Source organism: Oncorhynchus masou, chromosome 14, assembly GCF_036934945.1.
Source record: "Oncorhynchus masou masou isolate Uvic2021 chromosome 14, UVic_Omas_1.1, whole genome shotgun sequence".
Classification (NCBI taxonomy): domain Eukaryota; kingdom Metazoa; phylum Chordata; class Actinopteri; order Salmoniformes; family Salmonidae; genus Oncorhynchus; species Oncorhynchus masou.
The window spans coordinates 21,916,229-21,935,437 of NC_088225.1; the positions used below are offsets into that span (position 1 = coordinate 21,916,229).

At 46.6% G+C, this 19,209-nt stretch overlaps 1 protein-coding gene and 1 pseudogene across 1 annotated transcript in view; both read right to left on the reverse strand.

The window, feature by feature from the left end:
• LOC135554533 (Ig mu chain C region membrane-bound form-like) overlaps positions 1-19,209 on the reverse strand; it is a 526,132-nt pseudogene that overhangs the window by 178,975 nt on the left and 327,948 nt on the right.
• The window catches only part of LOC135554531 (voltage-dependent P/Q-type calcium channel subunit alpha-1A-like), a 186,226-nt gene that overhangs the window by 39,684 nt on the left and 127,333 nt on the right, over positions 1-19,209 (reverse strand). The window contains exon 39 of the mRNA XM_064986875.1: positions 3,028-3,124. Coding sequence (XP_064842947.1) covers positions 3,028-3,124 — 97 coding nt within the window. The remainder of the gene's footprint in view (positions 1-3,027; positions 3,125-19,209) is intronic.

The following is a 19,209-nucleotide window of genomic DNA, read 5'->3' on the forward strand; positions in this document are numbered from 1 at the left end:
AGATGCAGATATGCAGAGAGAGAGATGGAGAGAGGCAGGGAGAAATAGAAGGAGAAATAGAAAGATAGAGAAATGGCAAAGTGAAGAATAGAAGAGAGAGAGACGCGGAGAGAGGGATGCTAGAGATCGAGGTAGAGGTAAGGATTAGCAGAGATGCAGGTAGGGAGAGCAACTGGGAGGATAAGTAGAGTTTGAGGGACAGTAAGTTTTGGCAGTAGAGAGATCTTCTGTGCCTACAGACTGTTCTGCAAGCTGCCCCTGAGGCTCACAGAAATCTGCCTACGAAGGGACACGTGTGTGTCATAAGGGTGTCATAATGTGTCGTAAGGGTGTCTTAATGTGTTGTAAGGTTTATAATAGGGGGTATGAGGTTATATTAGAGCAGTGGTCACTACCATCCCCGGTCTGAGAGAGAGGGTGTGTAGGACAGGTTTCTGTCTTTGATTCTGTTGGTCAGCTAATCAGCAAGACCTTGATTAGTTGAATCAGAGAACTGTTAGTTCTCCAGGACCAGGGTTGGTGACAACCAAATGAGTTGGGTATATGAGTGTGTGTTAGAATATCTGAAGGATTTCACAGGAATATAAGGGTATTTAACGGGCATGAGTGTGAGTCGGTGTGTGTGTGTGACTGTGTATGACAGTGTGTGAGAGAGGTAATGGTAGTGCCCGTGTGGTGGTGGGGGTGAAGGGGCAGGCATGCGAGTGGCGGGTTGGGAAGAGGGGAGGAGACAGCATGTGAAGAGGAGGGGACTGGAAACAGAGTAGAACTGCATTGACAGAAGAACGAGGACGGGTGGAACAGATTCACTTGCAGATTTGACTACAGGGCCGAAGAGATTCTACTACGAAAAAGAGGCTGGACGTTATTCTGTGGCAATGATAACAGTTAACTGGTTAGCAAACTACACAACCAACTAGATAGACAACAAACTATATTCAGCTCTCTGTCCTCGACCCAGAAAATACATCCTGATTTGTATATGTTGGACTACTGTACAAGTAAAGACAGAGACCTGCTCCTCTGTGTGTGTGTGTGTGTGTGTGTGTGTGTGTGTGTGTGTGTGTGTGTGTGTGTGTGTGTGTGTGTGTGTGTGTGTGTGTGTGTGTGTGTGTGTGCCTTTGTGTCTGAGTGAGTGTGTGTGTGTGTGCCTGTGCGTGTGTGCCTGTGCGTGTGTGTGTGTGTTTGCGGTAGCGCCATCCACAGGACGGAGAGACTCAGAGGACAGAAGTCTTACGGACCTTCCAAACCCGGCTGCACACGCGTACTGGTGTGTGTATGTATGTGTTTTTGTCTGTGCATGTGTGTTTAGCTGTGTGCATACACTATTTTGCCAGCTTGGCTAAACATTTATGTATATTTTTGTATAAATAGATATCTTTAATATTTTTCCACCAGTATACATTAGAGGTCACTCTAATGTACACTCTAATGTACACACCTGTTTAGAGTCAAAGCTCCTATACATACAACAGCTGATTAGATGTATTCTATTCCACTATGCACTCTACTCAGATTCTTGTAAAGCTTTGACTGGCAAAAACAACATGTGGGTGTATGTGTTTGATAATACGTGAGTTTAAAGGTGTGTGTGTGTTTCCGTCAGTATACACGGTGCAAAAGAGCTGAGAAGTTCCCTCCATTCCCCCCTTCCTGTGGATAAACCTGTCTGACCTTTTACCCTTGACCCTAACCCCCCCGCCCCCTCGCCCTACCCTCCATCCCTCCTCCGCATTCCCCACAACGACATCAGCGCTCCCCTCCATCAAATAACAAAAGAGAAGAAGAAAATGGAGATAACTCAAAATATCAGAAACAAAATGTATAGAGAAGAAGAATACACCAACACTACGGATACACAGTAAAGCGGAGGAAGAGGCACTAAGCCCCCTGGTTCTAGGGGGTCCTGACCTTGTAGGCCACCCGTGCCGGGCACCTGTTCCCCAGGCCTAGCGGAGGGCTCATATGCCTGAGCATGTCATACATATCCCTGCAACTGATCCTGCCACTGCATGTCAGCGCAGCACAGCCACCGCCCCCCACAGCCACAGCCAGAACAGCCACAGCCAACCACAGCCAACCAGAGAGAGAGCAGAGAGAATAAGAGAAGAGAGTAGGGTGGGAGAAGGGTAGAGAGAGAAGGAGAAGAGGGAGGAGAGAGAGAGCAAGAGAGAGCGAGGGAGTGAGAGAGAGAGGGGGAGAAAGAGAGAGTGAGGGAAGAGAGAGAAGAGGGGGACACAGATAGAAAGAGAGATAGAGAATGAGAGCGAAAGAGAGACCAAAGCAAAGAGTAGAGAGGAGAAAAAAGAAACAAAAACAAAGTTATTTGGCTGGTTTGAGAGCGAGAGACGCAGTGAGGCTGTCTAGAACTGGTCTGAGCTGGCGGGGTGAGGGGGGTAGAACTGGTCTGAGCGGGCAGGGGTGTATATCTTGTAGAAGATAAGAGGGGGTATAGGGAGGAGGAGGAGCGGAGTTGAGTAGAGTTGGAGACTTTTAGTAGAAGTAAAATATAGTTCTATGCAAGTGGGAAGGGAGGGATTGCATAGAAGAGCAGAGGACTTCAGAGGCAAGCACTGAGCTCCACTGCTGGGACTGGGCAATACCATGATGAGGGTGGGGTGTCAATGCAGTTTCTGTCCTCTCCCCCAAGAACAATGCAATGCTACAGATCCCACAGTGTGTCTAGCACCGCACCTACTAGCCGTGGTTCAACAGCAAGCAAAACAACAGAAAGAAAAATGACCAAAGGAGAACAATCAGAATTCAGTTTTTTCTTCACAATCAAACTCTTAAAAGTGTTTTATTTATTTTTCCATTTCAGTGGTGCACAACGTCATGCTCGTCTGGGTGTCTGCATTGTCCTACACATTCTCCTTTCAGATCAGAATGCAAGTAGAAATGGGCAAAATAAAGAAGAAGAGAGAAAGTATAACAAAAATGAAATCCAATCAGATCAGATAAGCGACACTCATTCCATTCTTGGATGCTGTAGCAGGTGTGGTTGAGGATTTGTAGTGGAAGTCAAACCTTGCAGGCCACTCTATGGGGGCATTTCTTTCCTAAGCCAAGAGGCGGGTCGATAACTCGCAATAAACTGTACATATCCTTATAATGAATGCGACCGCTGCAAAAAGAACAGGAGGAGTTAGAACAAACGTAGAGGACAGATACGACAAGAGAGAACAATGGGAAGAAAGAAGAGCACAAGATTGACAAGAAACAAGATATCATAACAGCAAAATTACTGTACGGTGTACACACACATACTACACACACACACACACACACACACACACACACACATTGTTGTTGCCCGTCACCCATTTGAGCTGTAGTGCTTTTCTTCTGCAATGACACTGCAGTCTTTCCCTGTTCCTACCATTGTCTCAGCCTATCCCTTCTCTGTTTAACCACTTCCTGTCTATTATCGTTCCTGTTTTCCTAATACAACCCATCCCCGTCTCTCTCAATTCCTCTTCCGAATAGAACCCATCCCCCGTTTCTCTCAATTCCTCTTCCTAATAGAACCCATCCCCCGTCTCTCTCTCAATTCCTCTTCCTAATAGAACCCATCCCCGTCTCTCTCAATTCCTCTTCCTAATAGAACCCATCCCCCGTCTCTCTCAATTCCTCTTCCTAATACAACCCATCCCCGTCTCTCTCAATTCCTCTTCCTAATACAACCCATCCCCCGTCTCTCTCTCAATTCCTCTTCCTAATACAACCCATCCCCGTCTCTCTCAATTCCTCTTCCTAATACAACCCATCCCCGTCTCTCTCTCAATTCCTCTTCCTAATAGAACCCATCCCCGTCTCTCTCTCAATTCCTCTTCCTAATAGAACCCATCCCCGTCTCTCTACAACCCATCCCGTCTCTCTCAATTCCTCTTCCTAATAGAACCCATCCCCGTCTCTCTCAATTCCTAATACAACCCATCCTTCCTAATACAACCCATCCCCTCTCTCTCAATTCCTCTTCCTAATAGAACCCATCCCCCGTCTCTCTCAATTCCTCTTCCTAATAGAACCCATCCCCCGTTTCTCTCAATTCCTCTTCCTAATAGAACCCATCCCCGTCTCTCTCTCAATTCCTCTTCCTAATAGAACCCATCCCCGTCTCTCTCAATTCCTCTTCCTAATAGAACCCATCCCCATCTCTCTCAATTCCTCTTCCTAATAGAACCCATCCCCGTCTCTCTCAATTCCTCTTCCTAATAGAACCCATCCCCGTCTCTCTCTCAATTCCTCTTCCTAATAGAACCCATCCCCGTCTCTCTCTCAATTCCTCTTCCTAATAGAACCCATCCCCGTCTCTCTCAATTCCTCTTCCTAATAGAACCCATCCCCGTCTCTCTCAATTCCTCTTCCTAATAGAACCCATCCCCGTCTCTCTCAATTCCTCTTCCTAATAGAACCCATCCCCGTCTCTCTCTCAATTCCTCTTCCTAATAGAACCCATCCCCATCGTCTCTCTCAATTCCTCTTCCTAATAGAACCCATCCCCGTCTCTCTCAATTCCTCTTCCTAATAGAACCCATCCCCGTCTCTCTCAATTCCTCTTCCTAATAGAACCCATCCCCATCTCTCTCAATTCCTCTTCCTAATAGAACCCATCCCCGTCTCTCTCAATTCCTCTTCCTAATACAACCCATCCCCCGTCTCTCTCAATTCCTCTTCCTAATATAACCCATCCCCGTCTCTCTCAATTCCTCTTCCTAATAGAACCCATCCCCGTCTCTCTCAATTCCTCTTCCTAATACAACCCATCCCCGTCTCTCTCAATTCCTCTTCCTAATACAACCCATCCCCGTCTCTCTCAATTCCTCTTCCTAATACAACCCATCCCCGTCTCTCTCAATTCCTCTTCCTAATAGAACCCATCCCCGTCTCTCTCAATTCCTCTTCCTAATACAACCCATCCCCGTCTCTCTCAATTCCTCTTCCTAATAGAACCCATCCCCCTAATAGAACCCATCTCTCTCAATTCCTCTTCCTAATAGAACCCATCCCCCTGTCTCTCTCAATTCCTCTTCCTAATAGAACCCATCCCCCGTCTCTCTCAATTCCTCTTCCTAATAGAACCCATCCCCTGTCTCTCTCAATTCCTCTTCCTAATGGAACCCATCCCCCATCTCTCTCAATTCCTCTTCCTAATGGAACCCATCCCCCATCTCTCTCAATTCCTCTTCCTAATGGAACCCATCCCCCGTCTCTCTCAATTCCTCTTCCTAATGGAACCCATCCCCCGTCTCTCTCAATTCCTCTTCCTAATAGAACCCATCCCCCGTTTCTCTCAATTCCTCTTCCTAATACAACCCATCCCCCGTCTCTCTCAATTCCTCTTCCTAATAGAACCCATCCCCATCTCTCTCTCAATTCCTCTTCCTAATAGAACCCATCCCCCATCTCTCTCTCAATTCCTCTTCCTAATAGAACCCATCCCCCATCTCTCTCTCAATTCCTCTTCCTAATAGAACCCATCCCCTGTCTCTCTCAATTCCTCTTCCTAATAGAACCCATCCCCCGTCTCTCTCAAATCCTCTTCCTAATGGAACCCATCCCCCGTCTCTCTCAATTCCTCTTCCTAATGGAACCCATCCCCGTCTCTCTCAATTCCTCTTCCTAATAGAACCCATCCCCGTCTCTCTCAATTCCTCTTCCTAATAGAACCCATCCCCCGTCTCTCTCAATTCCTCTTCCTAATAGAACCCATCCCCCGTCTCTCTCAATTCCTCTTCCTAATACAACCCACCCCCATCTCTCTCAATTCCTCTTCCTAATACAACCCATCCCCGTCTCTCTCAATTCCTCTTCCTAATAGAACCCATCCCCGTCTCTCTCAATTCCTCTTCCTAATAGAACCCATCCCTCTCTCTCTCTCAATTCCTCTTCCTAATAGAACCCATCCCCGTCTCTCTCAATTCCTCTTCCTAATAGAACCCATCCCCATCTCTCTCAATTCCTCTTCCTAATAGAACCCATCCCCATCGTCTCTCAATTCCTCTTCCTAATACAACCCATCCCCGTCTCTCTCAATTCCTCTTCCTAATAGAACCCATCCCCGTCTCTCTCAATTCCTCTTCCTAATAGAACCCATCCCCGTTTCTCTCAATTCCTCTTCCTAATAGAACCCATCCCCGTCTCTCTCAATTCCTCTTCCTAATAGAACCCATCCCCGTCTCTCTCAATTCCTCTTCCTAATAGAACCCATCCCCGTCTCTCTCAATCCCTCTTCCTAATAGAACCCATCCCCGTCTCTCTCAATTCCTCTTCCTAATACAACCCATCCCCCGTCTCTCTCAATTCCTCTTCCTAATAGAACCCATTCCCGTCTCTCTCTCAATTCCTCTTCCTTATACAACCCATCCCCGTCTCTCTCAATTCCTCTTCCTAATACAACCCATCCCCGTCTCTCTCAATTCCTCTTCCTAATAGAACCCATCCCCGTCTCTCTCAATTCCTCTTCCTAATAGAACCCATCCCCTCTCTCTCAATTCCTCTTCCTAATAGAACCCATCCCCCGTCTCTCTCAATTCCTCTTCCTAATACAGAACCCATCCCCGTCTCTCTCTCAATTCCTCTTCCTAATAGAACCCATCCCCATCTCTCTCAATTCCTCTTCCTAATACAACCCATCCCTATATATGTCTCTCTCAATTCCTCTTCCTAATAGAACCCATCCTATATATGTCTCTCTCAATTCCTCTTCCTAATAGAACCCATCCCCGTCTCTCTCAATTCCTCTTCCTAATAGAACCCATCCCCCGTCTCTCTCAATTCCTCTTCCTAATAGAACCCATCCCCGTCTCTCTCAATTCCTCTTCCTAATAGAACCCATCCCCCGTCTCTCTCAATTCCTCTTCCTAATAGAACCCATCCCCGTCTCTCTCAATTCCTCTTCCTAATACAACCCATCCCCCGTCTCTCTCAATTCCTCTTCCTAATAGAACCCATCCTATATATGTCTCTCTCAATTCCTCTTCCTAATAGAACCCATTCCCGTCTCTCTCAATTCCTCTTCCTAATAGAACCCATCCCCGTCTCTCTCAATTCCTCTTCCTAATACAACCCATCCCCCGTCTCTCTCAATTCCTCTTCCTAATAGAACCCATCCCCGTCTCTCTCAATTCCTCTTCCTAATAGAACCCATCCCCGTCTCTCTCAATTCCTCTTCCTAATAGAACCCATCCTATATATGTCTCTCTCAATTCCTCTTCCTAATACAACCCACACTATATATGTCTCCCTCAAATCCTCTTCCTAATAGAACCCATCCTATATGTCTCTCTCAATTCCTCTTATTAATACAACCCATCCTATATATGTCTCTCTCAATTCCTCTTCCTAATAGAACCCATCCTATATATGTCTCTCTCAATTACTCTTCCTAATAGAACCCATCCCCGTCTCTCTCAATTCCTCTTCCTAATAGAACCCATCCCCCGTCTCTCTCAATTCCTCTTCCTAATACAACCCATCCCCGTCTCTCTCAATTCCTCTTCCTAATAGAACCCATCCCCGTCTCTCTCAATTCCTCTTCCTAATACAACCCATCCCCGTCTCACTCAATTCCTCTTCCTAATAGAACCCATCCCCAATTCCTCTTCCTAATGTCTCTCTCAATTCCTCTTCCTAATACAACCCATCCCCGTCTCTCTCAATTCCTCTTCCTAATAGAACCCATCCCCGTCTCTCTCAATTCCTCTTCCTAATAGAACCCATCCCCTGTCTCTCTCTCAATTCCTCTTCCTAATAGAACCAATCCCCCGTCTCTCTCAATTCCTCTTCCTAATAGAACCCATCCCCGTCTCTCTCAATTCCTCTTCCTAATACAACCCATCCCCGTCTCTCTCAATTCCTCTTCCTAATAGAACCCATCCCCGTCTCTCTCAATTCCTCTTCCAAATAGAACCCATCCCCCGTCTCTCTCAATTCCTCTTCCTAATACAACCTATCCCCCATCTCTCTCAATTCCTCTTCCTAATAGAACCCATCCCCGTCTCTCTCAATTCCTCTTCCTAATAGAACCCATCCCCCGTCTCTCTCAATTCCTCTTCATAATAGAACCAATCCTATATATATATGTCTCTCTAAATTCCTCTTCCTAATACAACCCATCCCCCGTCTCTCGCAATTCCTCTTCCTAATAGAACCCATGCTATATATGTCTCTCTCAATTCCTCTTCCTAATAGAACCCATCCCCGTCTCTCTCAATTCCTCTTCCTAATAGAACCCATCCCCCGTCTCTCTCAATTCCTCTTCCTAATAGAACCCATCCCCGTCTCTCTCAATTCCTCTTCCTAATACAACCCATCCCCGTCTCTCTCAATTCCTCTTCCTAATAGAACCCATCCTATATATGTCTCTCTCAATTCCTCTTCCTAATAGAACCCATCCCCGTCTCTCTCAATTCCTCTTCCTAATAGAACCCATCCCCCGTCTCTCTCAATTCCTCTTCCTAATACAACCCATCCCCGTCTCTCTCAATTCCTCTTCCTAATACAACCCATCCCCGTCTCTCTCAATTCCTCTTCCTAATAGAACCCATCCCCCGTCTCTCTCAATTCCTCTTCCTAATAGAACCCATCCTATATATATATGTCTCTCTCAATTCCTCTTCCTAATACAACCCATCCCCCGTCTCTCTCAATTCCTCTTCCTAATAGAACCCATCCTATATATATGTCTCTCTCAATTCCTCTTCCTAATAGAACCCATCCCCGTCTCTCTCAATTCCTCTTCCTAATAGAACCCATCCCCGTCTCTCTCAATTCCTCTTCCTAATAGAACCCATCCCCGTCTCTCTCAATTCCTCTTCCTAATAGAACCCATCCCCGTCTCTCTCAATTCCTCTTCCTAATACAACCCATCCCCCCCATCTCTCTCAATTCCTCTTCCTAATAGAACCCATCCTCTATATTCCTCTTATGTCTCTCTCAATTCCTCTTCCTAATAGAACCCATCCCCGTCTCTCTCAATTCCTCTTCCTAATAGAACCCATCCCCGTCTCTCTCAATTCCTCTTCCTAATAGAACCCATCCCCGTCTCTCTCAAGTCCTCTTCCTAATAGAACCCATCCCCGTCTCTCTCAATTCCTCTTCCTAATAGAACCCATCCCCCGTCTCTCTCAATTCCTCTTCCTAATAGAACCCATCCCCGTCTCTCTCAATTCCTCTTCCTAATAGAACCCATCCCCCTCTCTCAATTCCTCTTCCTAGAACCCATCCCCGTCTCTCTCAATTCCTCTTCCTAATAGAACCCATCCCCCGTCTCTCTCTCAATTCCTCTTCCTAATACAACCCATCCCCTTCCTAATAGAACCCATCTCTCTCAATTCCTCTTCCTAATAGAACCCATCCCCTGTTTCTCTCAATTCCTCTTCCTAATACAACCCATCCCCCGTCTCTCTCAATTCCTCTTCCTAATAGAACCCATCCCCGTCTCTCTCAATTCCTCTTCCTAATAGAACCCATCCCCGTCTCTCTCAATTCCTCTTCCTAATAGAACCCATCCCCGTCTCTCTCAATTCCTCTTCCTAATAGAACCCATCCCCGTCTCTCTCAATTCCTCTTCCTAATAGAACCCATCCCCCGTCTCTCTCAATTCTAATCTTCCTAATGGAACCCATCCCCGTCTCTCTCAATTCTTCTTCCTAATAGAACCCATCCCCGTCTCTCTCAATTCCTCTTCCTAATAGAACCCATCCCCGTCTCTCTCAATTCCTCTTCCTAATAGAACCCATCCCCGTCTCTCTCAATTCCTCTTCCTAATAGAACCCATCCCCGTCTCTCTCAATTCCTCTTCCTAATAGAACCCATCCCCGTCTCTCTCAATTCCTCTTCCTAATACAACCCATCCCCGTCTCTCTCAATTCCTCTTCCTAATAGAACCCATCCCCGTCTCTCTCAATTCCTCTTCCTAATAGAACCCATCCCCGTCTCTCTCAATTCCTCTTCCTAATAGAACCCATCCCCCGTCTCTCTCAATTCCTCTTCCTAATAGAACCCATCCCCGTCTCTCTCAATTCCTCTTCCTAATACAACCCATCCCCGTCTCTCTCAATTCCTCTTCCTAATAGAACCCATCCCCGTCTCTCTCAATTCCTCTTCCTAATAGAACCCATCCCCGTCTCTCTCAATTCCTCTTCCTAATACAACCCATCCCCGTCTCTCTCAATTCCTCTTCCTAATAGAACCCATCCCCGTCTCTCTCAATTCCTCTTCCTAATAGAACCCATCCCCGTCTCTCTCAATTCCTCTTCCTAATAGAACCCATCCCCCGTCTCTCTCAATTCCTCTTCCTAATAGAACCCATCCCCCGTCTCTCTCAATTCCTCTTCCTAATACAACCCATCCCCCGTCTCTCTCAATTCCTCTTCCTAATAGAACCCATCCCCGTCTCTCTCAATTCCTCTTCCTAATAGAACCCATCCCCGTCTCTCTCAATTCCTCTTCCTAATAGAACCCATCCCCGTCTCTCTCAATTCCTCTTCCTAATAGAACCCATCCCCCATCTCTCTCAATTCCTCTTCCTAATAGAACCCATCCCCCATCTCTCTCTCAATTCCTCTTCCTAATAGAACCCATCCCCCATCTCTCTCTCAATTCCTCTTCCTAATACAACCCATCCCCGTCTCTCTCAATTCCTATTCCTAATAGAACCCATCCCCCGTCTCTCTCAATTCCTCTTCCTAATAGAACCCATCCTATATATGTCTCTCTCAATTCCTCTTCCTAATAGAACCCATCCCCCGTTTCTCTCTCAATTCCTCTTCCTAATAGAACCCATCCCCCGTCTCTCTCAATTGCTCTTCCTAATAGAACCCATCCCCGTTTCTCTCAATTCCTCTTCCTAATAGAACCCATCCCCGTCTCTCTCAATTCCTCTTCCTAATAGAACCCATCCCCGTCTCTCTCAATTCCTCTTCCTAATAGAACCCATCCCCGTCTCTCTCAATTCCTCTTCCTAATAGAACCCATCCCCCCGTCTCTCTCAATTCCTCTTCCTAATACAACCCATCCCCGTCTCTCTCAATTCCTCTTCCTAATAGAACCCATCCCCCCGTCTCTCTCAATTCCTCTTCCTAATAGAACCCATCCCCGTCTCTCTCTCAATTCCTCTTCCTAATAGAACCCATCCCCCGTCTCTCTCAATTCCTCTTCCTAATAGAACCCATCCCGTCTCTCTCAATTCCTCTTCCTAATAGAACCCATCCCCGTCTCTCTCAATTCCTCTTCCTAATAGAACCCCTCCCCCGTCTCTCTCAAATCCTCTTCCTAATAGAACCCATCCCCGTCTCTCTCAATTCCTCTTCCTAATACAATCCATCCCCCGTCTCTCTCAATTCCTCTTCCTAATAGAACCCATCCCCCGTTTCTCTCAAATCCTCTTCCTAATAGAACCCATCCCCGTCTCTCTCAATTCCTCTTCCTAATACAACCCATCCCCGTCTCTCTCAATTCCTCTTCCTAATAGAACCCATCCCCGTCTCTCTCAATTCCTCTTCCTAATAGAACACTTCCCCCGTCTATCTCAATTCCTCTTCCTAATGGAACCCATCCCCCGTTTCTCTCTCAATTCCTCTTCCTAATAGAACCCATCCCCCGTCTCTCTGAATTCCTCTTCCTAATAGAACCCATCCCTCCGTCTCTCTCAATTCCTCTTCCTAATACAACCCATCCCCCTCTCTCAATTCCTATTCCTAATAGAACCCATCCCAGTCTCTCTCAATTCCTCTTCCTAATAGAACCCATCCCCGTCTCTCTCAATTCCTCTTCCTAATAGAACCCATCCCCGTCTCTCTCAATTCCTCTTCCTAATAGAACCCATCCCCCATCTCTCTCAATTCCTCTTCCTAATAGAACCCATCCCCCCTCTCTCTCTCTCTTCCTAATAGAACCCATTCTCTCTCAATCTCCTCTTCCTAATAGAACCCATCCCCGTCTCTCTCAATTCCTCTTCCTAATAGAACCCATCCCCATCTCTCTCAATTCCTCTTCCTAATACAACCCATCCCCGTCTCTCTCAATTCCTCTTCCTAATAGAACCCATCCCCGTCTCTCTCAATTCCTCTTCCTAATAGAACCCATATATGTCTCTCTCAATTCCTCTTCCTAATAGAACCCATCCCCCGTTTCTCTCTCAATTCCTCTTCCTAATAGAACCCATCCCCGTCTCTCTCAATTCCTCTTCCTAATAGAACCCATCCCCGTTCTCTCTCAATTCCTCTTCCTAATAGAACCCATCCCCGTCTCTCTCAATTCCTCTTCCTAATAGAACCCATCCCCGTCTCTCTCAATTCCTCTTCCTAATAGAACCCATCCCCGTCTCTCTCAATTCCTCTTCCTAATAGAACCCATCCCCGTTCTCTCAATTCCTCTTCCTAATAGAACCCATCCCCGTCTCTCTCAATTCCTCTTCCTAATAGAACCCATCCCCGTCTCTCTCAATTCCTCTTCCTAATAGAACCCATCCCCCGTCTCTCTCAATTCCTCTTCCTAATAGAACCCATCCCCCATCTCTCTCAATTCCCTCTTCCTAATAGAACCCATCCCCCATATCTCTCTCAATTCCTCTTCCTAATACAACCCATCCCCGTCTCTCTCAATTCCTATTCCTAATAGAACCCATCCCCCGTCTCTCTCAATTCCTCTTCCTAATAGCACCCATCCTATATATGTCTCTCTCAATTCCTCTTCCTAATAGAACCCATCCCCTTTTCTCTCTCTCTCAATTCCTCTTCCTAATAGAACCCATCCCCGTCTCTCTCAATTCCTCTTCCTAATAGAACCCATCCCCGTCTCTCTCAATTCCTCTTCCTAATAGAACCCATCCCCGTCTCTCTCAATTCCTCTTCCTAATAGAACCCATCCCCGTCTCTCTCAATTCCTCTTCCTAATAGAACCCATCCCCGTCTCTCTCAATTCCTCTTCCTAATAGAACCCATCCCCCGTCTCTCTCAATTCCTCTTCCTAATAGAACCCATCCCCGTCTCTCTCAATTCCTCTTCCTAATAGAACCCATCCCCGTCTCTCTCTCTTCCTAATAGAACCCATTCTCAATTCCTCTTCCTAATAGAACCCATCCCCCGTCTCTCTCAATTCCTCTTCCTAATAGAACCCATCCCCCTCTCTCTCAATTCCTCTTCCTAATAGAACCCATCCCCTGTTTCTCTCAATTCCTCTTCCTAATACAACCCATCCCCCGTCTCTCTCAATTCCTCTTCCTAATAGAACCCATCCCCGTCTCTCTGAATTCCTCTTCCTAATAGAACCCATCCCCGTCTCTCTCAATTCCTCTTCCTAATAGAACCCATCCCCGTCACTCTCTCAATTCCTCTTCCTAATAGAACCCATCCCCCGTCTCTCTCAATTCTTCTTCCTAATAGAACCCATCCCCCGTCTCTCTCAATTCTTCTTCCTAATGGAACTCATCCCCCGTCTCTCTCAATTCTTCTTCCTAATAGAACCCATCCCCCGTCTCTCTCAATTCCTCTTCCTAAAAGAACCCATCCCCGTCTCTCTCAATTCCTCTTCCTAATAGAACCCATCCCCCATTTCTCTCTCAATTCCTCTTCCTAATAGAACCCATCCCCGTCTCTCTCAATTCCTCTTCCTAATAGAACCCATCCCCGTCTCTCTCAATTCCTCTTCCTAATACAACCCATCCCCGTCTCTCTCAATTCCTCTTCCTAATAGAACCCATCCCCGTCTCTCTCAATTCCTCTTCCTAATAGAACCCATCCCCCGTCTCTCTCAATTCCTCTTCCTAATAGAACCCATCCCCCGTCTCTCTCAATTCCTCTTCCTAATAGAACCCATCCCCGTCTCTCTCAATTCCTCTTCCTAATACAACCCATCCCCGTCTCTCTCAATTCCTCTTCCTAATAGAACCCATCCCCGTCTCTCTCAATTCCTCTTCCTAATAGAACCCATCCCCGTCTCTCTCAATTCCTCTTCCTAATACAACCCATCCCCGTCTCTCTCAATTCCTCTTCCTAATAGAACCCATCCCCGTCTCTCTCAATTCCTCTTCCTAATAGAACCCATCCCCGTCTCTCTCAATTCCTCTTCCTAATAGAACCCATCCCCCGTCTCTCTCAATTCCTCTTCCTAATAGAACCCATCCCCCGTCTCTCTCAATTCCTCTTCCTAATAGAACCCATCCCCCGTCTCTCTCAATTCCTCTTCCTAATAGAACCCATCCCCGTCTCTCTCAATTCCTCTTCCTAATAGAACCCATCCCCGTCTCTCTCAATTCCTCTTCCTAATAGAACCCATCCCCGTCTCTCTCAATTCCTCTTCCTAATAGAACCCATCACCCGTCTCTCTCAATTCCTCTTCCTAATAGAACCCATCCCCCATCTCTCTCTCAATTCCTCTTCCTAATAGAACCCATCCCCATATCTCTCTCAATTCCTCTTCCTAATACAACCCATCCCCCGTCTCTCTCAATTCCTCTTCCTAATAGAACCCATCCCAGTTTCTCTCAATTCCTCTTCCTAATAGAACCCATCCTATATATGTCTCTCTCAATTCCTCTTCCTAATAGAACCCATCCCCCGTTTCTCTCTCAATTCCTCTTCCTAATAGAACCCATCCCCCGTCTCTCTCAATTCCTCTTCCTAATAGAACCCATCCCCGTCTCTCTCAATTCCTCTTCCTAATAGAACCCATCCCCGTCTCTCTCAATTCCTCTTCCTAATAGAACCCATCCCCCGTCTCTCTCAATTCCTCTTCCTAATAGAACCCATCCCCGTCTCTCTCAATTCCTCTTCCTAATAGAACCCATCCCCCATTTCTCTCTCAATTCCTCTTCCTAATAGCACCCATCCCAATTCCTCTTCTCTCTCAATTCCTCTTCCTAATAGAACCCATCCCCGTCTCTCTCAATTCCTCTTCCTAATAGAACCCATCCCCGTCTCTCTCAATTCCTCTTCCTAATAGAACCCATCCCCGTCTCTCTCAATTCCTCTTCCTAATAGAACCCATCCCCGTCTCTCTCAATTCCTCTTCCTAATAGAACCCATCCCCGTCTCTCTCAATTCCTCTTCCTAATAGAACCCATCCCCGTCTCTCTCAATTCCTCTTCCTAATAGAACCCATCCCCCGTCTCTCTCAATTCCTCTTCCTAATACAACCCATCCCCCGTCTCTCTCAATTCCTCTTCCTAATAGAACCCATCCCCCGTTTCTCTCAATTCCTCTTCCTAATAGAACCCATCCCCGTCTCTCTCAATTCCTCTTCCTAATACAACCCATCCCCGTCTCTCTCAATTCCTCTTCCTAATAGAACCCATCCCCGTCTCTCTCAATTCCTCTTCCTAATAGAACCCATCCCCCCGTCCTCTTCTAATAGAAATTCCTCTTCCTAATGGAACCCATCCCCGTTTCTCTCTCAATTCCTCTTCCTAATAGAACCCATCCCCGTCTCTCTCAATTCCTCTTCCTAATCAACCCATCCCCGTCTCTCTCAATTCCTCTTCCTAATAGAACCCATCCCCCGTCTCTCTCAATTCCTCTTCCTAATAGAACCCATCCCCGTCTCTCTCAATTCCTCTTCCTAATAGAACCCATCCCCGTCTCTCTCAATTCCTCTTCCTAATAGAACCCATCCCCGTCTCTCTCAATTCCTCTTCCTAATAGAACCCATCCCCCGTCTCTCTCTCAATTCCTCTTCCTAATAGCACCCATCCCCCTTCTCTCTCTCAATTCCTCTTCCTAATAGAACCCATCCCCGAACCCATCGTCTCTCTCAATTCCTCTTCCTAATAGAACCCATCCCCCATCTCTCTCTCAATTCCTCTTCCTAATACAACCCATCCCCGTCTCTCTCAATTCCTCTTCCTAATAGAACCCATCCCCGTCTCTCTCAATTCCTCTTCCTAATAGAACCCATCCTATATATGTCTCTCTCAATTCCTCTTCCTAATAGAACCCATCCCCGTCTCTCTCAATTCCTCTTCCTAATAGAACCCATCCCCGTCTCTCTCAATTCCTCTTCCTAATAGAACCCATCCCCCGTCTCTCTCAATTCCTCTTCCTAATAGAACCCATCCCCGTCTCTCTCAATTCCTCTTCCTAATAGAACCCATCTCTCAATTCTCTCTCAATTCCTCTTCCTAATAGAACCCATCCCCGTCTCTCTCAATTCCTCTTCCTAATAGAACCCATCCCCCATTTCTCTCTCAATTCCTCTTCCTAATAGAACCCATCCCCGTCTCTCTCAATTCCTCTTCCTAATAGAACCCATCCCCGTCTCTCTCAATTCCTCTTCCTAATAGAACCCATCCCCCGTCTCTCTCAATTCCTCTTCCTAATAGAACCCATCCCCATCTCTCTCAATTCCTCTTCCTAATAGAACCCATCCCCCGTCTCTCTCAATTCCTCTTCCTAATACAACCCATCCCCGTCTCTCTCAATTCCTCTTCCTAATAGAACCCATCCCCCGTCTCTCTCAATTCCTCTTCCTAATAGAACCCATCCTATATATGTCTCTCTCAATTCCTCTTCCTAATAGAACCCATCACCGTCTCTCTCAATTCCTCTTCCTAATAGAACCCATCCCCGTCTCTCTCAATTCCTCTTCCTAATAGAACCCATCCCCGTCTCTCTCAATTCCTCTTCCTAATAGAACCCATCCCCGTCTCTCTCAATTCCTCTTCCTAATAGAACCCATCCCCGTCTCTCTCAATTCCTCTTCCTAATAGAACCCATCCCCGTCTCTCTCTCCCAATTCCTCTTCCTAATAGAACCCATCCCCGTCTCTCTCAATTCCTCTTCCTAATAGAACCCATCCCCGTCTCTCTCAATTCCTCTTCCTAATAGAACCCATCCCCGTTTCTCTTCTCAACCCATTCCTCTTCCTAATAGAACCCATCCCCTCTCTCTCAATTCCTCTTCCTAATAGAACCCATCCCCCGTCTCTCTCAATTCCTCTTCCTAATAGAACCCATCCCCCCTCTCTCTCTCAATTCCTCTTCCTAATAGAACCCATCCCCTGTCTCTCTCAATTCCTCTTCCTAATACAACCCATCCCCGTCTCTCTCAATTCCTCTTCCTAATAGAACCCATCCCCGTCTCTCTCAATTCCTCTTCCTAATAGAACCCATCCCCGTCTCTCTCAATTCCTCTTCCTAATAGAACCCATCCCCTGTTTCTCTCTCAATTCCTCTTCCTAATAGAACCCATCCCCGTCTCTCTCAATTCCTCTTCCTAATAGAACCCATCCCCCGTCTCTCTCAATTCTTCTTCCTAATGGAACCCATCCCCGTCTCTCTCAATTCTTCTTCCTAATAGAACCCATCCCCGTCTCTCTCAATTCCTCTCCCTAATAGAACCCATCCCCGTCTCTCTCAATTCCTCTTCCTAATAGAACCCATCCCCATTTCTCTCTCAATTCCTCTTCCTAATCACCCATCCCCGTCTCTCTCAATTCCTCTTCCTAATAGAACCCATCCCCCGTCTCTCTCAATTCCTCTTCCTAATAGAACCCATCCCCGTCTCTCTCAATTCCTCTTCCTAATAGAACCCATCCCCGTCTCTCTCAATTCCTCTTCCTAATAGAACCCATCCCCGTCTCTCTCAATTCCTCTTCCTAATAGAACCCATCCCCCGTCTCTCTCAATTCCTCTCCCTAAAAGAACCCATCCCCGTCTCTCTCAATTCCTCTTCCTAATACAACCCATCCCCGTCTCTCTCAATTCCTCTTCCTAATAGAACCCATCCCCGTTTCTCTCAATTCCTCTTCCTAATAGAACCCATCCCCGTCTCTCTCAATTCCTCTTCCTAATACAACCCATCCCCGTCTCTCTCAATTCCTCTTCCTAATAGAACCCATCCCCGTCTCTCTCAATTCCTCTTCCTAATAGAAACATCCCCGTCTATCTCCCCCTCTTCCTAATGGAACCCATCCCCCATTTCTCTCTCAATTCCTCTTCCCAATAGAACCCATCCCCGTCTCTCTCAATTCCTCTTCCTAATACAACCCATCCCCGTCTCTCTCAATTCCTCTTCCTAATAGAACCCATCCCCGTCTCTCTCAATTCCTCTTCCTAATAGAACCCATCCCCGTCTCTCTCAATTCCTCTTCCTAATAGAACCCATCCCCGTCTCTCTCAATTCCTCTTCCTAATAGAACCCATCCCCCGTCTCTCTCAATTCCTCTTCCTAATAGAACCCATCCCCCGTCTCTCTCTCAATTCCTCTTCCTAATAGAACCCATCCCCGTCTCTCTCAATTCCTCTTCCTAATACAACCCATCCCCGTCTCTCTCAATTCCTCTTCCTAATAGAACCCATCCCCCGTCTCTCTCAATTCCTCTTCCTAATAGAACCCATCCTATATATGTCTCTCTCAATTCCTCTTCCTAATAGAACCCATCCCCCGTCTCTCTCAATTCCTCTTCCTAATAGAACCCATCCCCGTCTCTCTCAATTCCTCTTCCTAATAGAACCCATCCCCGTCTCTCTCAATTCCTCTTCCTAATAGAACCCATCCCCGTCTCTCTCAATTCCACTTCCTAATACAACCCATCCCCGTCTCTCTCAATTCCTCTTCCTAATAGAACCCATCCCCGTCTCTCTCAATTCCTCTTCCTAATAGAACCCATCCCCCGTCTCTCTCAATTCCTCTTCCTAATAGAACCCATCCCCGTCTCTCTCAATTCCTCTTCCTAATAGAACCCATCCCCCGTCTCTCTCAATTCCTCTTCCTAATAGAACCCACTCTCAATTCCTCTTCCTAATAGAACCCATCCCCGTCTCTCTCAATTCCTCTTCCTAATAGCACCCATCACCGTCTCTCTCAATTCCTCTTCCTAATAGAACCCATCCCCGTCTCTCTCAATTCCTCTTCCTAATAGAACCCATCCCCCGTCTCTCTCAAATCCTCTTCCTAATAGAACCCATCCCCGTCTCTCTCAATTCCTCTTCCTAATAGAACCCATCCCCCGTCTCTCTCAATTCCTCTTCCTAATAGAACCCATCCCCGTCTCTCTCAATTCCTCTTCCTAATACAACCCATCCCCGTCTCTCTCAATTCCTCTTCCTAATACAACCCATCCCCGTCTCTCTCAATTCCTCTTCCTAATAGAACCCATCCCCGTCTCTCTCAATTCCTCTTCCTAATAGAACCCATCCCCGTCTCTCTCAATTCCTCTTCCTAATAGAACCCATCCCCGTCTCTCTCAATTCCTCTTCCTAATAGAACC